The 23,730-nt window shown below is 34.8% G+C and overlaps 1 protein-coding gene across 1 annotated transcript in view; it reads right to left on the bottom strand.

Annotated features, from left to right (window-relative positions):
• LOC128244139 (zinc finger protein 236-like) overlaps nt 1-22,659 on the bottom strand; it is a 31,807-nt gene extending 9,148 nt beyond the window's left edge. Inside the window, exons 1-27 of the mRNA XM_052962154.1 lie at nt 22,575-22,659; nt 22,017-22,138; nt 21,259-21,465; nt 20,560-20,778; nt 19,963-20,262; nt 19,179-19,315; nt 18,328-18,455; nt 17,823-17,983; nt 17,316-17,441; nt 16,664-16,819; nt 16,176-16,364; nt 15,774-16,032; nt 14,864-15,061; nt 14,327-14,473; nt 13,563-13,812; nt 13,014-13,071; nt 12,502-12,717; nt 11,783-11,875; nt 10,367-10,542; nt 9,548-9,756; nt 6,199-6,459; nt 4,203-4,287; nt 2,683-2,812; nt 2,049-2,160; nt 1,394-1,480; nt 844-1,151; nt 118-261 (exon numbers count right to left, since the gene is read on the bottom strand). Of these exons, the coding sequence (XP_052818114.1) occupies nt 118-261; nt 844-1,151; nt 1,394-1,480; nt 2,049-2,160; nt 2,683-2,812; nt 4,203-4,287; nt 6,199-6,459; nt 9,548-9,756; nt 10,367-10,542; nt 11,783-11,875; nt 12,502-12,717; nt 13,014-13,071; nt 13,563-13,812; nt 14,327-14,473; nt 14,864-15,061; nt 15,774-16,032; nt 16,176-16,364; nt 16,664-16,819; nt 17,316-17,441; nt 17,823-17,983; nt 18,328-18,455; nt 19,179-19,315; nt 19,963-20,262; nt 20,560-20,778; nt 21,259-21,465; nt 22,017-22,138; nt 22,575-22,626 (4,530 nt within the window). The 5' untranslated portion in view covers nt 22,627-22,659. The remainder of the gene's footprint in view (nt 1-117; nt 262-843; nt 1,152-1,393; nt 1,481-2,048; nt 2,161-2,682; nt 2,813-4,202; nt 4,288-6,198; nt 6,460-9,547; nt 9,757-10,366; nt 10,543-11,782; nt 11,876-12,501; nt 12,718-13,013; nt 13,072-13,562; nt 13,813-14,326; nt 14,474-14,863; nt 15,062-15,773; nt 16,033-16,175; nt 16,365-16,663; nt 16,820-17,315; nt 17,442-17,822; nt 17,984-18,327; nt 18,456-19,178; nt 19,316-19,962; nt 20,263-20,559; nt 20,779-21,258; nt 21,466-22,016; nt 22,139-22,574) is intronic.
• Between the last annotated feature and the right edge of the window lie 1,071 nt (nt 22,660-23,730).

Raw genomic sequence — 23,730 nt, forward strand, 5'->3', positions numbered from 1 at the left:
TTAAGCCTGCAAAAGAGGTCCAGAAGAAAAAGCCAGGACTTACATACTATACTAGAAGTATTCATCCCTGCTTTTCCCAAGGGGAATTAAACGACAGAATTAAATGATAAGGTATACCTGTATCATCTGGTTTCCCATGGAGCCATCCGTGATGTTACCAAAGTTGTCGATGGTCAGTGATAGAGGCATCATATTGCCCTGTAACATGGACGGGTCAATATTCACCACCTGTCCCATCTGCATCTGGCCTTGCTGCAGAACCTAACAAGTTATTAAAAGTAAGTTACGTGTAGCCGATATTGCAAACTTCACGACTAATTATTTTACGACACCCATAATTTGCGAATGCATATTATTCCTAACAATTGTTAAGTTTTTATCTGGGTCCCAATGACTTAAAAATGTTTAAATGTATATGCATTGTGTAAAACATGTTTATTATTTATGTCAAACATGTATTTCAAGGTGTAAGCAAAACATATATTCAAGAGTTAATGTGTTTTGAAGTCAATTTTTTTCTTTAACTTCTATACAAGATATTTCTGTAACACATATCATCAACTAGGTAAAGGACTGTGAGAGAAGTCTAGTGGTATAGGTCTCCACTTTTCACCCAAGTGGTTGTGGGTTTGAGCACCACCAGGAGTACTATGTCCTGACCTCTCAAAATGGACACATTTCTGGTTTCTGCCCAGGAACTCAACAGTGATTCATATCAGCTTTCAGCTTTCTTTTCAATCAAGCAAAAATAAATTAGTATAAACCAACTGGCTGAAATGAATATTGAATTCAATGTGATCCAACCGGTAATTTTGCTGACTGAGTCATGAAAATTCTACAAACCTGTCCCTGTGCTTGTTGGTCAGTCTGTGCAGCGGGAACTTGGTTGAGGAAATCAATTGGCTCTGTGGGCTGCTCGGTGTTCATAATCTCACTAACTGGCTGTATGTTCTGTCTCTTTCTACGCAGTGAGGTTCCAGGCTTGTAGTGCTGTAGAACATGGGATTTTCTATGTCCAGAGGTACGGAAACGTTGGCTGCAGTGCGGACATTTGAATGGCTTGGCGCCAGTGTGTAATCTCATGTGCACTTTGAGACTGCCCTTCGTACTGAACATGGAGTTACATACATGACAGGCTATTGACTTCTCATCTGAAATAGGATATAATATCAAAAGTTAATATCATGGTTATAAACTCATGAATTACAAATATGAATACTTCAAGATGCAAATGTTTTGTTAAAAAATTTGATTGAGTATTTAACAATATGTTTATAAAGACAGTAAATTGATATATCTTTACATTTATCAACTGTAATATAGTTTAGTTTATGCAAGCAACATTAAGTTTTTCCATTAATGTAACGCTAAACCAAGGGAAAGCAATGCTTACTTGATCCATGAGTCTTCATGTGGCTGTCCAGAGTTGACTTCACTGTGAAAGGCCTGCCACAGATCCCACAGGAGTATGGCTTCTCTCCTGAAGATACACCACACATGTATAAATAAAACATTCAAATAACCAAAACTGAACATACATTGTACATACTTCACGAGCAGTTTTATTGTTAAAGATACATTTAAAGATAATTGACTACATCAGATTCATGAATTTGAGACCATTTGCATGTTTACATTTCTTTATCTGTACACACATCACATGCTTATTTGGCATCCACCTATCGGTATATTTTGCCCCTTTAAGGCTAGTACAAGCAGAATTTTTAAATGTTTTACAGAGCAGAGTCTGTATGTATCTTTGAGATATCGAAATGCGGTCTGGTGCTTGAGAATTTGAATTTCAAACACTGCCAATGCATAGGGATGACAACTGAATGAGATGGAAATTTCCATTTCAACATTTTGTTTAGGAATGAATAGGCAGTTAAGTCCAAGCCTATGAAAATAAAAACAACAACATATTTTACATATCCTAAGATTTGATCAAGTCTGATTCCTTATTTCAACAGAAAACACTTCTTTTAAGAAATGACAAACACAAACTTTTGTTAACTGATGATTTAAAAAGTCAGAGTTAAGCCAATTACCCGTGTGTATGCGAATATGCCTGGCAAGGTCACTAGGTTTCTTGAAGCTTTTGGGACAATGTTGACACTGGTGAGCAAACTTCTCTCCTTTGATCACCTGTAGCTCCTTAAGCTGCAAAAAGGGTAGAACACATACCAGAACATCACTAAGATAACCAGAACTGATTTACATAACCTTAATGTAAGCAATTTTGCTTTCATTATTTTATCATTGTTACTTCAAATTTCTTGAACTGGTTCCAATTTTAAGATGTGGTCAAAGTTCAATCATTAAATTAATCATGACAACATTAACTATTACACAACAAGGTGTTAAAGCAGAAACCACATTAAAGCAAGATTTTTTATTATAACAAATGCTATCTTATAACAAATAATATATGAAAATACTGCTGACCCATATTAGCACTGGTCTGACTTAGGCTTTGACCCATGATGACACATATTCACAAAGGTCTTAAATATCATGCTAAGAAATATTTTGATCGAGTTTCTTGAAGATTGGATAAACAACTTTGAATTTATGAAAGGAATAAGAAACTTGAACACAAAATTTTGTCTTAAAATTTTAACTAGTGAATATAAACAAGGGAATTGTTATTTTTACATTTGCATACAATTTCACCTATCTTACCTCACTAACTCTTTCCCTCTCAGTATTTGACTCTGCCAATACTTTCTCAGATAGATTTGCATTGTTTAGCACATCAGCTACATTCGCCCTCTTGAATAGGTTTGCTCTTGACTTCTGGATGCGTCTTGGTCTGAAAAAGAAATAATCAAAACTTCAATTTTAAATACTTGAAAGAATGTTCATTATGTTGAGAAAACTCAAAATAAAATGAGATAATCTTTTCTATGCCTGATCAATTATTGATCAATTGGCTGTTTAACTTTTAGCAATTTACACATTAATATATTAATTGTAATATATACATGGTAGAGGTGCAACGATTCACTCCGATGCATAAAAAAAATGGTTTTAATTCCCCGATTTGATTGGTTACGGAAACCCAAAATTTGTTTCAATCTGCATATTAAACATGCACACTAAAAACTGACCCATTGTAAATGCATTCTAAATATGTCGACTTTTGTTACGCAGTGTGCGAATGGTTAATAGTTAATCTGGCATCAAATCAATAATAGAGTTTCATTCTTACTAGCCTAGTAACATGGCATCCCCCTCATTGAAAGATGCTTATAATGAACTAAAATCAAGAGAGTGGGCACATTGCAGGCTCTGCGAGCGATTGATACAAAAGCGACATATAAGATTTATTTCGATGACTTTAGTTATCCGAAGTCCTGCAGCCCGGCTAATCTGATGCATCCTTTAAAAAAGGAAACACTCCAACGATGTGCTCAAACTTAAGTTCGTAATATTGACAAATTCGACATGTACAGAAAACGTCGCACATTTATAACAGAACCTATCTGTTAACAAAATTGAAATGAATAACAAAACCATGTAATGTTTTGTTATTCATTTAAAATTCATCAACAGATTGTTTCTGTTGTAAGTGTGTGATGGGTTTTTTGTTAATTAACTTTGTAAACAAAGTTTTGTTAATTAAAATTCCTTCTTGATTTAAACTTTCCTAGTTTTTCTTAATACAATGATTGAACAAGCTTTAAAATATATATATATGCAACTTAATATTTAATAGCAGCAATAAGTAAAACATGAATCAAATCGAAAATAAAAATAATCAATTTGGCATGTTTGATATCGGAATCAAATCAAGTTTTAAGTGATTCATTGCAGCTCTAACAGGATGATTAACTCTGAACTTTAGAACACCTGCAATGCAAATTGACACCTGGGGCCTTTAATGAAAAATTTAAGGCAAGACATTTCTATTTCCTGATATTAAAACTACTACTTTGTATTACTACCGTAATCATACAATCCAATCATATAGTTGAAGTCTTTGTTAAGTCAGTAATGGCCCAAAGGCGGTATTCAATATAGTTCTTATAAAGCTATCAATCCTAAGATATGCCTCAGTGATTCCATTCTGTTAATTGGTCATTTAATTTTTCAGTCCAGTCTCTGATTCTACTCTTAAATTTTAGATTGATCTAAGTTGTTAATTGAAAACATTCAAAGAACTATATAAAGGGAAGTGTTCCCTAGATTAGTATACTTGCCCAGAAAGAAGGGGTTCTTTTGGAAGAGGTGGCAAGACTTCCTCCACAGTGCCTGCAACAATCGTCTCCTCCTCCTCATCCTCTCCTTGAAAATGAAAAACATAAATCAAAAAGCGATTTAGATTTGCTACGGTTAATTTCCGCTAATATTCTTGACAGTATGATGATACGAATCCTGTTGGTATATATGATCAGTTCTTGATATGCTTCTTAGCTAAGTCATGAATCCACAACGAATTTGAAATCGCTAATATTAGCAAATGTAATCCATACATAACAAACCTAGTCTACTTGCATCTAGTATTCCACTTTATATACATAATATTTAACATTCATACATTTTTGCTTAAAATCAATAATTAAAACAAAATATCTGTTATGCACAAAAATAATGACAAAATCACCTTTCAATACTGATGTTTTCCTGTTAGTACTGATGTTTTACCATTAGTAATGATGTTTTACTGTTAGTACTGATGTTTTACCAATTAGTAATGATGTTTTACTGTAAGTACTGATGTTTTACCATTAGTAATGATGTTTTACTGTTAGTACTGATGTTTTACCAATTAGTAATGATGTTTTACTGTAAGTACTGATGTTTTACCAATTAGTAATGATGTTTTACTGTAAGTACTGATGTTTTACCATTAGTAATGATGTTTTACTGTTAGTACTGATGTTTAACTGTTAGTACTGATGTTTTACCATGAGTAATGATATTTTACTGTTAGTACTGATGTTTTACCATAAGTACTGGTGTTTTACCATTAGTAATGATGTTTTACCCTTAGTACAGATGTTTTACTGTTAGTACTGATGTTTTACTGTTAGCACAGATGTTTAACCATTAGTACTGATGTTTTACCATTAGTAATGATGTTTTACTGTTAGTACTGATGTTTTACCATTAGTACTGATGTTTTACTGTTAGTACTGATGTTTTACTGTTAGTACTGATGTTTTACCATTAGTACTGATGTTTTACCATTAGTAATGATGTTTTACTGTTAGTACTGATGTTTTACTGTTAGTACTGATGATTTACTGTTAGTACTGATATATTACTGTTAGTACAGATGTTTTACCATTAGTACTGATGTTTTACCATTAGTAATGATGTTTAACTGTTAGTACTGATGTTTTACTGTTAGTACTGATGTTTTACTGTTAGTACAGATGTTTTACCATTAGTACTGATGTTTTACCATTAGTAATGATGTTTTACTGTTAGTACTGATGTTTTACTGTTAGTACTGATGTTTTACTGTTAGTACAGATGTTTTACCATTAGTACTGATGTTTTACCATTAGTAATGATGTTTTACCGTTAGTACTGATGTTTTACTGTTAGTACTGATGTTTTACTGTTAGTACAGATGTTTTACCATTAGTACTGATGTTTTACCATTAATACTGATGTTTTACTGTTAGTACTGATGTTTTACTGTTATTTCTGATGTTTTACTGTTAGTACAGATGTTTTACCATTAGTACTGATGTTTTACTGTTAGTACTGATGTTTTACTGTTAGTACAGATGTTTTACTGTTAGTACTGATATTTTACCATTAGTACTGATGTTTTACTGTTAGTACTGATGTTTTGATGTTTTACTGTTAGTACAGATGTTTTACCATTAGTACTGATGTTTTACCATTAGTAATGATGTTTTACTGTTAGTACTGATGTTTTACTGTTAGTACTGATGTTTTACTGTTAGTACAGATGTTTTACCATTAGTACTGATGTTTTACCATTAGTACTGATGTTTTACTGTTAGTACTGATGTTTTACCATAAGTAATGATGTTTTACTGTTAGTACTGATGTTTTACTGTTAGTACAGATGTTTTACTGTTAGTACTGATATTATACCATTAGTACTGATGTTTTACCATTAGTAATGATGTTTTACTGTTAGTACTGATGTTTTACTGTTAGTACATATGTTTTACTGTTAGTACAGATGTTTTACTGTTAGTACTGATATTTTACCATTAGTATGTTTTTCCATATGTTTCTTGCAGAGATGAGCAGTGCGGAATGCCTCCAAGCAGAATGGGCATTTATACGGCTTGGCCCTCAATGTCATATGAACATTCATATGGCGTGTTAGAGAACCGTTTGTTGTAAAGAGGGCTTGACAGACGGAACACTTGTATTCCTTTACTCCGGTGTGGGTTCGCAGGTGTTGACGTAGAACACCCATCGATACAAATGTCTTCTCACATTGGCTGCATTTGTAGGGCTTCTCCCCTGCGAACAGGAACATTGAATATAACAAATGCAGAGTTACAGATTACTTTTTTGCTTAAAGTGTATTTTACGCCTTTCAGTAATTTTATGAAATAAAAGTGATTATACACAGGTTTATTTGCCATTTATGATTTGGTCAAAAAGGTTGTTCCCAAAACAGTTAATTGATGGTAGTAACATTACATCCTTACATAACAATTTGATTTCATACTGATACAAAATAGATGTTTGTTTTGATATTGTAATTGATGGACTTAAGGTATTAGCCGCGTAATACACACTTTTTTAAAAGCTTTAACCGACAACATAGTTATAATCACGGTACACTATGGGACTTTTATTCAAATTTTGAAGATTTTTTACCGTGAATTAAAAAAGCTATTTATGTTTCATTACACCCACCCCCAAACTCCAAGGGCTACAAAGAGCGACTAGTAAATATTTTGCCTATATTTGAATTTTTTTCGCATCATCAGAGATTATGAAATAAACACAACAGTTTCTGGTAAAATAACCTTCAGTTAACAGAAAACTAAAGTTCAAACGAACACATTATTGATACACATGGAAAAAAATCATTTTGATTAATCTTATGATTCTTCGGAAAAGAGCAGTTTTTCGATGTTTGAAAATATATAGCAGTTTTATAAAATTCATAAAAATAGTTAACTATAAGGCAAGCTGCTGAAATCATTTTAGATATTATCTATGATGTCTATTGAACAATTTAAAAGACAATTTATGATAGTTTACCGTCCAGTTTTGAAGAAAATATACATAATGTCATGTTACCATACATTTTTATAGCTAATAAAATGCTTAAAAATCAACCTTTTTCTTGTAAATATTTATAAAGCTTAATTGGACTTATTCATAAAATGTACTCTTTCAAATAAATGAATTTTACTTATGATACTAACTCAGAATACAGAGTTTAAAACAAATGAGTGTACTTTTAAACTAAAATATGTGAAGAAACAAGAACACTAAGTGGGCTCGCCCCTCCAAAAATATCAGAGTGGAAGTTCTCAACTAATTTTTTTTTAATATTATAACATGTAAACAATCTCTGTGGGTAATTTGATGTCTATCTGTTTTATTTTGTCATTGGTATTCTAACATTTAGTTTTTTTCACAATAATTCTTCACTCTTCAACAGTTGAAGTTTGCTCTGTTCCCATGCTTTGTACTTGTAGTGTGTGCACAGATGATAACTACTCAATGCTGAGTCAATGCTGATTTGGTTTTCATGCACCTTCAGGTACTTTACCCATCAAGAATGTTTAGTGCTGTAAAGGAAAACAATTGTAGTTTAAAGCCTTTCTAACTAATTAGTATAGATAATTATACTGCCATACATATACAAAATAAAATATAAACAGTTTAATATTTCTCGACATTATTTTGAAAACACAACAACAAGCTGATACATACATGTATATCTATAAAGAAAATTATTAAATTTATCAATAAAATTCATCATCATCATCACCATCACCATCACCACCACCACCACCACCACCACCACCACCACCACTTGACCACCATCACCACCACCACCACCAACACTTGATTATTGAATACAGTGTGTTTATAAAAACAAAAACCAAGCCAAATATGTTTTATATGAAATACTCACATTATCTCGATCAGATGCGACTGCCTTGTGGATGGACATGGCTGTCAAATCCGCTCTCAAGGATCAAACATAGTATTTAATGCAGGCTGGAATTCTTCATAACCCAGTGTTGTTGACTAAGTAATATTCAGTCATTTTCCTGCCTGAAAGAAATTAGACTTCTGATTATCAACCAGCAGAAACTTCCACCGTAATATACAAATGCACAAGTATTATACATTCTGCACTAATATCTGTTTTAGCCAAGAGTAAGGGTTGGTAGGCACAAATGTGTAGTTGTTGTGCATATGGTTGATAATGATTCACAACAGTATGGGGTTTTAACGAGACCTACACCAAGCCAATGAATGTCAATAGTGTCCTAGCAGATGTGGCTTCAAGCCCCAAACCATATACAACTTTTTTTCACAGGTTAATTTTGAAAATATGCATTTTGTAAACAAATAACGGGCATGTACATGTATTGTGGTATGTTAGAAATAGGTCACGTACCAAAACACATCATTTTTAAACAAAATTTTAAGTCTAATATTTCTTTAAGATAAAACAATCAATTTAAAGATTACATACTCATATCATATCTTAAACATAAGTTATGTACATAAGTACATATAAAAATATGTAACATGTACATAAGTACATGTAAAATATGAACATGCTGTCTAAACATTTAGCTAATAAAAATGATTTAAGAATTCCAAAGATAAATTAAAAAACAAACGTTTTTGAACACATCAACGTACAAAACTGCTCAAGGATACTTACATTTAGAGCCCTTTGATACGAATATCTGAATATCCCAGTTTCATGCCGATTGTTGACAGTTCATTTTTTCGAGAGAAAATCTTCTCTTACGCGTATATTTCACTTATAATCCATGTTTCACTGTAATGACTCAAATTGTTAGATGTATCGTAATCAACTGTCAGCGTGTACTTTTAATGTTTATTTATTTTAAACGTATATTCATGAGAAAAACATCACAATGTTTCCAAATCCTACGATGTAGAAATTCCATTATTGACCTATGAATAGCCGGGAAATACCTTCTGTTTCTAAAAATAGCAACATCCGGTACAGGCCGAATACGCCCGATGTTCGTCGCGATCTGTTACGGCGAGTGGCGATATATGTCGATGTAACCCGATGTTTCCCCGAGTTGTATTACATGGCTAATACCTTAAGCGTATTTACACCTATTACAACCCTTATCTGTAGCTATGCAAGTAGATTTAGTTTTAGCAATTTGCTCCTTGTCAAAGATAAATTTGTTTCATGACATTTAAGATGCAAGACAAATATTTTTTTTATTAAATTAACCCTTGTATTGAAAAAAAAGGAATATGTATTTTTTTCAGAAACAGACAAGGAAAGTGACATACTTTTTAAACATGAACTGAACAAGAAAACCTATCTTTTTGTACCTAGTCAACACAAGCTCAATCTTACCTGTATGAGAGCGAATGTGCTGTTTGAGGTGACTGGACTTCTTGTATGCCTTTTCGCAATACCCACATTGGTGTGGTCGGAGGGAGGGGGAGTCCTCTGTCTGTTCCCCTCCCTCGTCCACTGGCTCATTATCCTCCTCGTCCTCCACTTCCTCATCAGTAGGGATGTCATCAACATTGTTTTCATCATCCTCCTCATCTGCAAGGTCTCTGTGATAAAAAAAATCCTCTTTAAAGGATTAATTCATAATCAAAATAAAGGCCAGAACTTGTACAATAGTTATGGGGACTGTTCAATATTCAAACGCAAGTATCTTGACTTTTCTAAAAAAAATAATCAAATAATTGTAACTATGCTTTTGTTAAAAGATTTTGCTCCAATTAGAATGCAGCAATTTTAAAACATTGAGAATGTCATGGTCCATTTAGTGCCCTATCTAGATGCTTAGGATAATTTCATCAAGCTGGTTGACAACTGTTACTTAAGCATCCATTTCATTCAAACATCTCTACATAAATGCTAAAATAACTAGTTATTCGTAAGACTGCAATGACTATTAAACTTTTTTGGTTGGGATGGAGTAAGTTTGGGATAGAAAAAAAATGAAACACCAAGCACTTGAAACTGCAATGAATGTTTATAGTTTATAATTATTTCTTCTAGCTCGATTGTGACAAAAGCTGTCGGGGATCAAACCCAAAACCTCTTGAGTGAGAGGCGGGCACCTATACCACTAGACAACTCTCACCCTTCAGACCACAATGTTTTACCATTTGGTTGAGTAACTTTGGAATAGACAAATAAAACCTCAGTCCCTACCCAGTAGGCAGAATGTTCTGCATGGATGTACTAGGCATATCAGAGCTGATCATCTGGCCAGCATCCACAGCGTTGTCTTGGTCAGTGCCATCCATGGTCTCACCCATAGTAGCCTGACCAGGGTCAGTTTCCATCGACTCCTCAACAGACTGGCTGAACGTCACCTCTACTGGATTCTAGTCGGGAATACAAGCATGGCTTGAACATTTATGTGCAGCAATGGCATGCACAATATCATACCATTTTTTAATTTTAGCAATCCCCATTTCAGAATTTTTGATAAAAATCTCATTCCGTATTATTCTAAATACTTACAATTACAATTTTTAACTTTCATCATGATTTAAGTTCAATGAAACAGTCGCTTAAGTAATTATTGTGACATCATTGGGTAGGGGTAAACCAGTCAATCTATTGGATAATGAAACCATATGCTTATATCTATTTACAAACTGTAATCCTATTATTGGTCAATTAATATTGAATGATTGACGACTGGCGACTAGTCAATTCCCATATTCAATTCATTTCATAAATGAAATAATTCCTCGTATTTAAGGCTTATACAGGTCAAAAATTCTGTATAATATACAGTCGAAACTTGTTGGCTCGATATCTCATGGCTTGATATCCTCGTTGGCTCTAACCAGATTATAAGGAGCGATTTTTTTTAACTCTATGTTCATATAAAATTCGATTGGATGGCTCGATATCTTGAGGGTCGATATTTCTCCACGCTCGATGTCATTTCCCGATCCCAAGTAAGAATTTCACACTTTGTTTTCTTTGCTTGGGTCGATGTCATTTTCGCAGGTTCAGGTAAGAATCTCACACCTGGATTTGTTTGCTTGGCTTAATTTAGCACAAGGCGCTTATAGATAAAAATTGCTTGATTTTATTATAATTATTATCAAATTTAAATGGTTAAACAGTTTAAATAAACATGCCATCACTTATAGTTATGTCTCTAATCGTTATCCATGTATTCATTTCAATGCATTTTGAGATAACTTATAAGCTATGTTTATGTTACTCACTGTTTAAAATTGCTTGTTTGTTGTTTTCGCATAAATGTATTTTTATTTTTATTTTATTGCGTTAATAAAAAAAAAAATCAAATTATATTTTCTAAGTATCAAATAAGTCATGTTACGAACTGAACGATGTGTACCTATGTCCAATAAATACTCTTCTCTTGTGGAGATAGCGTAGCTAATAACAAACGAGGTAAACAAGACTTTTTGTAACGAATAAAAAACATTCTGTAAGCAATCCCGCTTGGCTCGTTATTCTCGAGGCTCAAAGTATTTTGGCTGGTCCCAAGAATATCAAGCCATCGAGTTTCGACTGTATAATTATGACACTTTACGAGCCTATAATGTATTCCAACCTCTACCATAATTGTGAATCACTAACCTGTAGATTATACTGGCTATGGGAAGTATTGAGAGTCACAGGTCCTGTCCCAAGTAGACTCTGGGTGAACGTCTGTGCCTGGCCTCCAAACATCTGTAAAAGTAGAGAAAGTTTCATAAATAGACCAACAGTCCAAGTCAGTTTTGTGATTTTTATTATTCAGCTGGTATAAACCAAGCTAATCTAAAAAAACAAAACATTGCTCAAATCTTACAAAATATACAAACTATATTAAACCTATTTGGAATTGAGGGAGGGCCTTGTGGTTTAATCAGATGTTAAATACAACTCAGATCATCTGCTTCTTTGGTGGTGGTGGTGTATTAATGACTAATACAACAGCAATCGGTTAGCTCTCAGCCAATTAATTCCCTGCCAATCAACATAAGGCAAATTCAAATTTTGCAGCTGACAAAAAAAACTTTTTTTCAGGAAAAACATTTCTAGACAAATATAAAGTTAATATTATCAGAAATGAAGACTTGTATGTACTAATGTACATTTATGACAAATTTTGATGAATCTGTTAATTACTCTATAGTAAATTGTGTATTGCCTAGATAGTTCAAGTTTAAAGTAAACAGAAAGTGAATTTCTCTGCTTCTCTGGCTTACACTTCTTACCTGGCCTCTTAGCAATAAGTACATGTCATAACCTTCAAAAATTACCATATATAATAATCATTTATTCCCTATGAAAACCAGCAACCTTTCGCGTACCTGTTGTCCCAGTATCTGCTGGTCAAGGCTGGTACTGGTCAGTCCGAGGTCCTGTAGCCCTGTCTGTCCAAGCACTGTAGACTGACCAAGGTCTGCACTGGCCATACTGGTGTTGGGATCATGCTGGACAAGGCTTAGTTCATTATCCACAGCTTCCTCCTCCACATACTGGGCTTGCTCATTGTTAGTGATAACTGTCTCATGGTTCTGTACTGTCTGTTAGGAGAAAAACAGGTAATAATATTCTTGAGAAAACAAATAGTCTAATAAATGTGCATTTTTAAACAGAAAAATATTAAAGAGGTCTGTCGGTTTGTAATATACTGCGGTTTTGCTGTCTTGTTAAAGAAAGAAACAGATTGTCTTTGAAAATGTTTGTCCTTTTTGGTCATTTGAATTTTGGCCAAGTAACTATTCGATGCAATGCCTTTACATGAATGGATGACTTAAATGGAGTAATTAAACAGGAACTTCCTTATGCAAACATTTCAATGCAAAAGAAGGGGTCATACTTGTTCTATGCTCTGTATCTGTGTTGGTCCAGTCATATGCTGCATGGCTAGCTCGTGTCTGAAATATTAGCAAGGAAATCTTTCTCAATATAAAGACATTTACAATGCTCAAAGTAATTAAACCTACGACTGGACATTTAAATGTATAATTTGTGCACCAAATGGTGGTTTTGGATACTTTTTTTGTTTTAACCTGTTCATGTCCTTTAGGAAACAGTTGGTAATTCAGCATTTCTTTTATATTTTGAGCCCTTGTGCTGTATTCATAAAACTTCTCAAGTCATTTCTTAACTTAAGTCAAAATCATAAAATTTTCAAAGTGAAATTAAAAGAAAAGAATTTGTATTTTTAAAAAAACATTGGAAATAAAGTATTTCAGATATCATCAAATTATCAGCTCATATAATAAGAGATATACTTAAGTAAGTAAATTGACATAAGTTATGAAAAGATTTAAGATGTTTTCATTCTCACTTTCATTTTCATTTACCTTTCAAAATTGTTTGTTTAATGTGAATATAACATTTAAACAATGCAAACAGACTGTACCTATGTGTTCTCATGTGCTTCTTGCAGTTAACATTAGTCTTAAACTGTCTCTGACAGTACGGACACATGAATGGGCGAACATCACTGTGAGTGGACATATGGCGCTTCAGACTGCCATTTGTGGAGAAGAGATTGTCACACAGTAGACACTTGAATGTCTTCTGTCCCGAGTGGATTCGGATGTGGGCCTTTAAGACGCCATTCGAGACAAAGGAGCGCGAACAAAGCATACACTTATACGGCTTCTCTCCTGTAAAATATTATTCAAATTTGATGGTTGAAATACAGCCATTTATAACTAAATAACAATTAAAAACTGTAACATGCAACATTTCATATTTTTTACATGTATTTTATAGCAACAGATTAACCACAAAGTCATAAACATTCCTTGACTTAAAGTCTTAAATCAATCAACTGAACAATCCAAACAATCTTGGAAGTTTTTCCAATTAAAAGCGCACAATATAGGTTTGATGCAAAATAATATTTTCCTTTATAATTGTAAGATTTTTTAAATCAATAGCTATATTCTACAGTAAAAACAAAACAAAACATTGATAATACTTTTTTATCTGTACCTAAATCATCGTTTTTTTTTTGTTTTGATCATTAAAGTCGTACGAGTTAAATATGATAACGCATTAAAATATATATAATTTTTTTTGTCTTGCGAAATATGACCGGACCGAGTCTTAATTGAATTGACTAACTTGTAGACTGCCAGCCAGTACAGTCCAGACCGAGCATTAACAGTTACCAACCTGTGTGTGAGCGTATGTGCTGTTTCAGATGACTCGATTTCTTAAACCCTCTCTGACAGTAGCTACATTTGTACGGCCGATCAACACTGCTAGATTCTCCAAGGTACTGGTTGAACATGGAACTACGCGGTGGCTGTTGAATCAGGCCTAGAAAATACAACGTACTTTAATAAAATGCAATAAAACATATATTAACATCAGTTGAATAGGTCCAATTTTGTCTCTCTGGAAGTTGAATTGGTCCAGCTTTGCTTCTCAATTAAGCTAATCAGGACCAATTTTTATGCCTCTTTCTTAAGCTGAACAAGTCCAATATTGCCCCTTTTAATCTGAGGTTGTAAAATTTTGCCCCTTACTAGTGTTAACAGGTTTAATTTTACATCTGATATAGCTGATTATGACCAATTTTGCCCCTTTTTCAGCTGAATAGGTACAATTTTACCTTTAATTTAAGCTAAATAGGACCAGTTTTGCCTCTTTCTTGATCCAAAGCTAGTTTTGAACTTGAAAACATAAATTAATTGAAAATTGAAGTACCTGTATCAGTGATGAGTATGGGTTCCTGCAGTGGTATATCAGGCATTTCCTTTCCCAGACGTTTCAATGCAGAGTCACTTTTCATCCTCACAGGTCCCCTCTCCCCAGAGTTTTTGCTGTGGCTGGCAATGTGGGCTCTCAGATGGGCCTGGGTGCGGAACGTCTTTGAACATTCGCCACACTTGTATGGCTTTATTCCTGCATAAGATACAAATTACAGTTAGGTATTTTCATAGCTTTATTATGAAACAAATATCCATTATTTATGGTTATTCAAGCATTATTTTTTACAATTCAAGCTCATTTACGATATGTTCATATAAAGAGTATTTTATATGATATTTCAGTATGCATAACTTCAAAGATCACTGTGATCCCTTGTTTACACTGACATGATGGGAATTGATTGAATCTTTAATATCAAAATACTAACACACACAAAGCTCGATGTCCTAATAAAATATAAATATAAGCTTTCAGCATTCAAAATACATTCTGACCCTAGATCAAGAATCTTGCGAAAGCTCCAGACAAAGAGCTAATTCATACATGAACAGAGCTCAAGCTAGGAATAAATTGCTGGGTGGGCCCCTGTTGCCCTTTTCCATCACCCTACTGCCATTTACTACACCCTGCTTTGCCATTTGTTTGACAGAGCCAAATTTTAGAAATAAGTATAAAAATAATAAATATCCGTAATGTTAACTAAAGTAAAGATAACAGCTAAGGAATTCATAACAAACTATTAGTGTAGAAAGTAGTTACAACACATAAACATTAAGAAGTGAACATTGATCCTTGCAAAGGACCCATATAGGCTCATTCAATGCACATAAAATGTGACCTTTCTGACCTACATTGTAGCACCCTGCCCTTTTAAAATCCTGGTTGTAGCACTGCATGAACATACCTGTGTGTAGCCTCAGATGAACTTTGAGACTGCCTTGGGTGGCAAAGTTCTTGTCACAGACTGTACAGCCGAAAGACTTGATTCCAGAGTGTGTCCGTATGTGTGAGTTGAGGGTGCTCTTTACGGCAAATGCTCGGAAACACTGGGTACATTTGTATGGTTTCTCGTGGGAGTGGATACGTGAATGGCGTATCAGATCGCTTGGTTTCTTAAACTCTTTGTGGCAGAATGCGCACTGATGCCAGATCACATTTCCCAACTGAAATTAAAATGTTTGAACATTAAATGCTGTTACTGCTTATTTAGCCAGATTCAGAATTCACTGTCAAAAGTTATTACAAAAAAATTACAAAAGCCCAAACACTATTCTTTTTAAAACTTGCGTTAATAAAGTCTTCCTACCTTCCTGACATAGTGTTTCTTGATAAGCCCTGTGGCTGTGTCTCGCAGGTTCATAAGAGACAGAGTTCCCCCTGGTCCAGATTTGAGGTCCTGGCCAGATGTTGCACTATCTTGACCCTTGTCCGTGTTCTGTACACCGCTGTTTTCCAGGGCTTGTTGCAGTATGTCTTCTCCAGCTTGATCATCGTTCTATAACACAAATAGAAACAAATTGGCTATATTGACCAGCAAGAGGTGTGTAAAAACAGAATACACAATATGCTAGAGATGTTGCTATGTCAGACATACTTTGCAAACATTTTAAATAAATAAAATAAATTTTGCCTGAGATCTGTGTACAGAAAAATATAACAATATAAATATAAATAATCGTGTTTTCTTAATTAATAAAATTCAAAATTTCTGTCAATACATTTCAAAGTTTTTATGAGAATGATTTTACACAGGCATGGTGAAAATTTCACTAAAGAATTTGAAATTAATATTACCTGGCCTCCTTCAGTGCTGGTAGCTTCTGGTTTTATTGACTTTTCTCCAGCCTCTGATAGCTCCAACAGCTGTTGAATGACATCGTCTGTACCGTTGGGCTCCTCGTCATAGATGTACTTTTTCCTCTTTGTTAGAAGTTTTGCTGCCTCGTCATCCTGAAATAGAACAAAATTACTAGTCAAGTCTCATACATCACTTGCATAAATATCTAAGGACATCTTCAATCCTGTTTTTTCATAGCTTACAATATATATAATATGTTCAAGTGATCGAAGTCAATTCCATATTGCTAGTCTCTGGTATATTTATCATTAAAAACTCTACTTAGAGGTTTAATAGAACTCATTTACGGCTTAATGTACAAGTTCATGTACACATATCTAATCACATGATAACAAACAGTCTCAAGTTTGAGTTCAGACTCAAGTGGCAAAACTGCAAATGTTCATTTCATTGTAACTATCTTTCTAGTTGAGTTTTGAGGTTGAAATTAGCTGAATTATAATTCTATTCAGAATTTTACAATTACTGACATTTATGTTTGTGAAAAAAATGGAATAAAGATGATACTTTGTTATTTAATAAAAGTGACTTTCTGAGTCTGAGTCTACACTTTAACATGAGACTGTTTATTATGGCCCCAGAACTTACCAGCTGAGTATGGACCCTGCTGATGTGGGCATTAAGGCTACCCAGTTTCTTGAACATACACGAGCACTCCGTACATGTGTACACAGCCTGTTCTTCCTCATTCTTCTCAGTCAGTGTATGCACTCTCTACAAATACAAACATATTGTCTCAAAATACAGCCTAACAGGTAATATGTAATCGTCACAATGTATGCAATACTTCTATATTTCCAAAGAAAGTTAGCGGGTTTTGAGCATTTCCCCACAAATATGAGAGAACCAATAATTTAATTCTTTAGAAGAGTGATTTTGCTTTAATAATAATATGGAACCAGGTTGTCCTGTTAGCAAAGTGATTAGCGCACTCGCTCTCCCCTAGCAACCTGCGTTTGATTACCGGCTTGGTCGCATGTGAGTTTGGTTTGTGGTCACCAAGCCTGACAAGTGGGTTTTCTCCGGATTCTCAGGTTTCCCTCACAACACAAGACCACACTCACATCTTTAAACTAACAAATGCTCAACACGTACCTGTATATGTGCTCTAAGGTTGCCCTTCTGTACAAAGCCAGTGCCACAAAACTGACATCTATGGGGTTTTCTGTCCGTGTGTCGACCTATAATGTGCAGCTGTAGAGCTCCACGCTGGTTGAACGCCTTCAAACACACATGGCATTTGAACGGCCGATCACCTGGTAAATACACAATGAATGTATGTATACATTTTAGCAATTAACCTTGATAATCCATTTAAATATTTCACTAAAATAAGACCAGAAAAATAACCATTATCAGAGCAGAGTTATGTACTCAACTATAACATTATAAGTATTTTGTACAGGTATAATCAACTTAGAGAAAATAATGGTGTTGATAAAAAAAGATAGAGAAAAAGTGTGAAAATTAACTACCATGATATGAAACAAATAAAAACTTTGTAGCAAATAAATGAGCACAAAATGCCACCGGAACCTCAGGCAAGTAAGAGACAGCACTATAACATCTACATATACAACCACCATTCCACAATACATACCTGTGTGAATTCGGACGTGCCTAAGAAGCTGGCTTGGTTTCTGGAATGTCTTATTACAGTGTGAACACTTGTTAGAAAAGCTTGTCCTGTCCACCTCCTTCTTGTATGTGCGGTGGGATAGTGAGGACCTGTAGTTCACATTATGATACTTTACATGTCTGTACAAGCCTGAGCCGGTATTCATGAAACATCTTAAGTCATTTCCATTTTCCTAAGTCAAGAATCTCACTGGTCATATGATAAGATAACTTAAAACTATCCAAAATACTTTATTTTCATTATTTATATCTACTTATATTAACGCCTTGATGCTGAAACCCTAGTACTTTTCTTTGAATGGATGTTTTATGGCCCAGGTCATTAAAACGTTTTGTGTGATACAAATTTTATTTTGTTCTTACTAATAAATTTGAGGTATCTTTTTAGCTTAGTTTTCTACTTAAACATAGTCACAGCCATATATGAACGCTTATGGTTACAAACAGCAAACAATAAAGCTTTTGCGAAAACAATGTCACAAGAATGCTGCTGATATCAAAACTTCAATTAAGGGACCCAGCTAAGGCCTTATTTTTTTACCTATCATAATGTTAAGCAAACCGAGCCTTTCTGGAAAAATCCCTCGACACTCCGGGTATTTTTAAAACCCAGATGCATAGTATCAAATTTACCGATTAAAAGTTGCTGATTACAATTAAAAGCATGAAGTTATTAATTATTTAATACACAATATACTGAATTGTCATGGTAAGAATTCAAAACTTGCTTGGTTGTTTTGACTGGACTAAAGAAAATGTTGCCCTGAACTCAGATAACAAATTTAAGGCCTGACATCAACCAAAACATCTGACCTGATTTTAAAGTGTTGTTTTGTGTGTTCCTTAAGTTCTCCGCGGGAGAAGAACTGGGCGCTACACTGCTTACAAGAGAACACTCTCGTTCCCTCTCTCTCCTCCTTATGTTCCAACATGTGACGGTCAAGGTGGCTCTACAAATAAAAACACATTCAAAATAGAGCATGATGAAGTTGTTGTTTGCAACCATGATTGATTTGTCAGCTGTACCCACTCTGTAAGGAATTTTAAGAAACAACAATCATTTATACAGGTTCACTGATAGAAATAAGCATGGCCCGTCAGGCATGTATGCCATAAACTTTTGATATTCTCATATGTTTTCATTTTCGGGCTTGTGTGTTATAATCTTATTATTTTTTGACAGTGCATTTCTACAGGACTAGTGATCTAGTGATTGAATCAAGCAAAAGTCCATATGCCCGAAGGAAGCCCAGGCTTGTACAATACTATTGATGTTCTCATATGTCTCCATTTTCGGGCTTATGTGTTATTATCTCAATATTATACGAATGCGTACTTGTTCCAGTAACTCTTAGTTTTGCTCAATGCAGGTCCTGAACTTCTGTTTGTTTTCTCTCTTATTCATAACTAGGGTTGGGTTACTGAACATCTGACTTACTTGCATTTAAGATTTTTTTTTTCATTCGCCAATGGGAAAAAACTCCTGACAATGACTTCTAACACACTTAATGGGCTAAGTACAGGTTGATGCAAAAATTACTTTTAAAACATATCTGTGCATTATTTTTTTTTTTTAAATGTTTGTATCTGCACGTACCTGTGTACCAAACTCATCCCCACATTCAATACACATGAGACTTTCCTCCTTCTCATGCAGCATTATGTGGGCCTTCAGACTCGCAATACGGGAAAAATCCTTTCCACAATCGGGGCATGATGGCTTGGCACCGTCTTCTACATGTATTGCTAGATGGAGTTTCAGATTGTCCGCAATGTTGAAGGTGGCTGGACAGTGGAAACATCTGAATGGTTTGTCATCATCGTGCGTCTTGATATGGCGGACATACTGGTTCCACTTCTCACACTTTTTCTCACAGATGTCACATGTGTATGGCCCCTGTGGAGGAATCAAAACACTGTGAAACAACGATAAACACCATATTATCAATACCACAATTGTTTTTAAAAATAATTATGCCAGACAGTGACTGGAAACTTTTAATATCTTGTTGACTTTTCATTGATGTTACTTAATACTAATAATGGATCGTGCTTCTTTCAATGAGGCAAGGATGAAATATCACATTACTGTCTTAGAAAAAAATCTCATTAATATGCAGTTGAAATCGTTAAATAATCAAAAAAGAAAAAAAATGTAAAAAATAATCAAACAGAAAAAATCAAAATCAAAAACCTTTCCAATAGGTGGTTTCAGATCTTCTTGATCTCGCATGGCAGGCATTGGTGCGGCTGTGCTCATCAGCTGCTGTTGTTGTTGCTGCATTTCCCCGTCCCCAGCATCTGTAGCAGTCTGTTGGACTGGAACTTGTTCAAGAACAAACTGAACATTCTGTGGGTCGATGTTTTCTTGGTGTTCTATGAGGGCTATCTGGCCTCCGGCAAACTGAACCACCTGAATAATTACAGAAATGTGAATTGATTCCCTTATAACAATAGGATTTAATCAACATCATTCTAAATGCAAATACTATTAATCATTACTTTTTTGAAGTAAAATCAAAGTCAACATTGAATTGACATTATTACATTTGAAATAACATAGGAAATAATTTTTATAAATAATAGTCTATGACAGACAGAATGTCATTAATGCTTAGCACAAACTGTATGGCCAATCTTCTTATTTGAACCTTTATTCTAATTACTGATATTAAAGGCACAGCCTTTGATTTATTTGTGACACATCATATTTTTCATACCGCTGATGCATTTTGAAATCTGCTTCAATGCATCTTGTGGACTTGCATTTTTTAAAACCATGGGTCATGAGCAAAATAATAAGTATGAAGCATAGTGATCAAAGTTCATATATATATGCATCCTGGTTTAAGAAAGAACAAGAAAAACAAAGAGCGTAGGACTCTGTATATACCTGTGTAAGACCCTCCATCCCTGCTCCCGACACAAACTGAGAAGGGGCCGCCAGCTGTATAATGGAAGTGCCATCTGGGCCCTGGATAATGGGCACTGATCCATCAAGAATCTGAATACTTTGGGGAATGCCTGAGCTGTCAGTGATGTACATGCCCTGTGACTGGTCTCCAAACTGTACCAATGGGGCAAAGTTGCCCTCAGAAACCTAAAACAAAGGGTGCGATATATACATGTTAATCCATTTTTGGTTTAGAAACATTTATAAATAAATCAAAATCTATGGATTGATAACTCGAATCCTTAAATCTAGTTAAAAAAAATAGGCAACAATGTATGTATACATGAAGGCTATAATCAGAACTTGGGCCGCCTTATTGTACACTTACTTGTTCATTTGATGTTTTAAACTGAATATTTTAACTACTTTTTTTATTGTTTGTCAATTTAATTGTAAATAAATACATCTATTTACTACAGGGTTGACACTTATGGAAATATGGGAGTACAAAACTCCTTAAATTAGGCCCTGGACTCCCAGATTTCTACAGTACAGTTAGCTGCATGTACTGGTCATACAGTACTGTTTATTCCATGCTGTATGCCAACATACACAGTTTATACCATGGTACAGTTTGTGACACAACATTAGAACATTACATTGGACTTTAAACAACTTGGTGTTGTTTCTTTTTTATTCATTATCAATAGCAATTAATGAATAGAGAGTTTAGAGTAATTAACAAAAGTGTTCATCACCTGTATGAATGTATTTGAACCCCCAACATCTTGAAGCTGAAGTACTGACTGGCCAACATCAGTGACTGCTTGCACACCGCCATCTTGATGATTTGTGTTTGAAGCTACATACTGGGCAAAACCTGGAACGAATAATTTTATTCTGTATAATCTACTTCTGGCATGTTATGCGGGTATTTGCTGTCAACTCTTTACTTTCACTTTCAAAATTGGAACAATGTAGGTCATGGTTTTGAATGTATGAAAAGCAATGGCTGTTGGTTCGAAATAGGGTGAGTGCAGAAAAGTCAGAGAGTAAAATCAGGTAAAGGATCAATTCCTTAAAAAACAATGAAGTTTTCATTTCTGAACAAACATGCGAACATAACTTACAGTCCACGAGTATGAATACTAGAAATATTCATTCGCAATGTGAAGTTCCACGTATCAATACGCCTGACGACCACTTGGCCGAATGACGCAAAAGTAGCTCGTCGATTTCTAAGTAAAAACTATAGATTAGCCCAAATCATTTAGCTAAAATGATACCCATTAGTAACAAAACCTCAAGAACAATACCTGGAATGCCTTCGATATTTATTTCTGCCGCTGAAACAGCCTCGAACGACATTTTTCATTTTTACAAATATCCAAAATGGCCGACATCTAAATTATCAAAACGAGGCTGAAATGCAATCGCCAAGTGCCCGTATAGAACGTGAAATGAGCAGACGACATCTACGGCTGCAGTAGTTGATATTTTTTTAAGGCGTTAGCAGATTTAAAGGCAATCGTAAGTATTTTGATTCACATCAATGCGAATACCCACGTAAACAAGACTTTTGGAACAAAATCTGGTCGCAAATAACTAAAAATTATAAAAAGGAACAATGCTTTGCATGAATAGACACAAAGAGCCGGTAGGGCTACTTTGAGGGGGTTTTCTCTTGTACGCCACGTTTATAATATCAATAGCAAATTGGAAATACTCTGCATTTTTTAAATAAGTAATACATAAATTTTACGAGGGGCAAAACAAGTATTCGTCGGGGTAAGGCCCTTCAGGGGCATAACCTTGACTTGAAGGGGCGTAGCTAAGCCTTAAAAAGTTGTAGGCCCGACACACACTGTAATTTTTCTTCCCTAGCAACCTCAGCCATGCTACCTTAAATCAAACTATATCCTGGATGTACCAAATACCGGTGTATTAAAGGGACTAAGTCACTATACACCAGATTGGCACCCAAAAAAGGTTTTTCTGTAATGAATCTCAGGACAATTATTTAATACAATGTTTTACTCTTTGATATCATAATTGTAAAACAAAATACGAAAATGTATAAAAAAATGAGACTGGGTTCGAACCGGTGTCACCAAAATTGCAGTCGAGTGTTGGATCCACTGTGCTATAAAGGTTTACTCTAAACATTTGGAATATCTAAGCTATATACCTAATGCACCAGTCAATTGTAACCAAGACCCCCCCCCCCCCCCCCAGGTCCATGGGTGTACTGGGGATAGCCGGGAAAATGGGCCGTGAGTTTACCTTTCAGGTGGCCCTGCAGTGCCGGGTGAATGCAGTGGTTTTGTCTTCGCGCAAAATATAGCAGGGAATGGGCCCAACCTAAGGTCCCTTGGGTGCAGGGGCATTTGGCAGTGATTTTACCAACAGTTTATTTCCGCAGGGCGGGGATTTAAGCCAATGTTGGCTGGACCGAAAGTCAAAGTCCCCGCT

Source organism: Mya arenaria, chromosome 8 (assembly GCF_026914265.1).
Source record: "Mya arenaria isolate MELC-2E11 chromosome 8, ASM2691426v1".
NCBI classification, from domain to species: Eukaryota; Metazoa; Mollusca; class Bivalvia; order Myida; family Myidae; genus Mya; species Mya arenaria.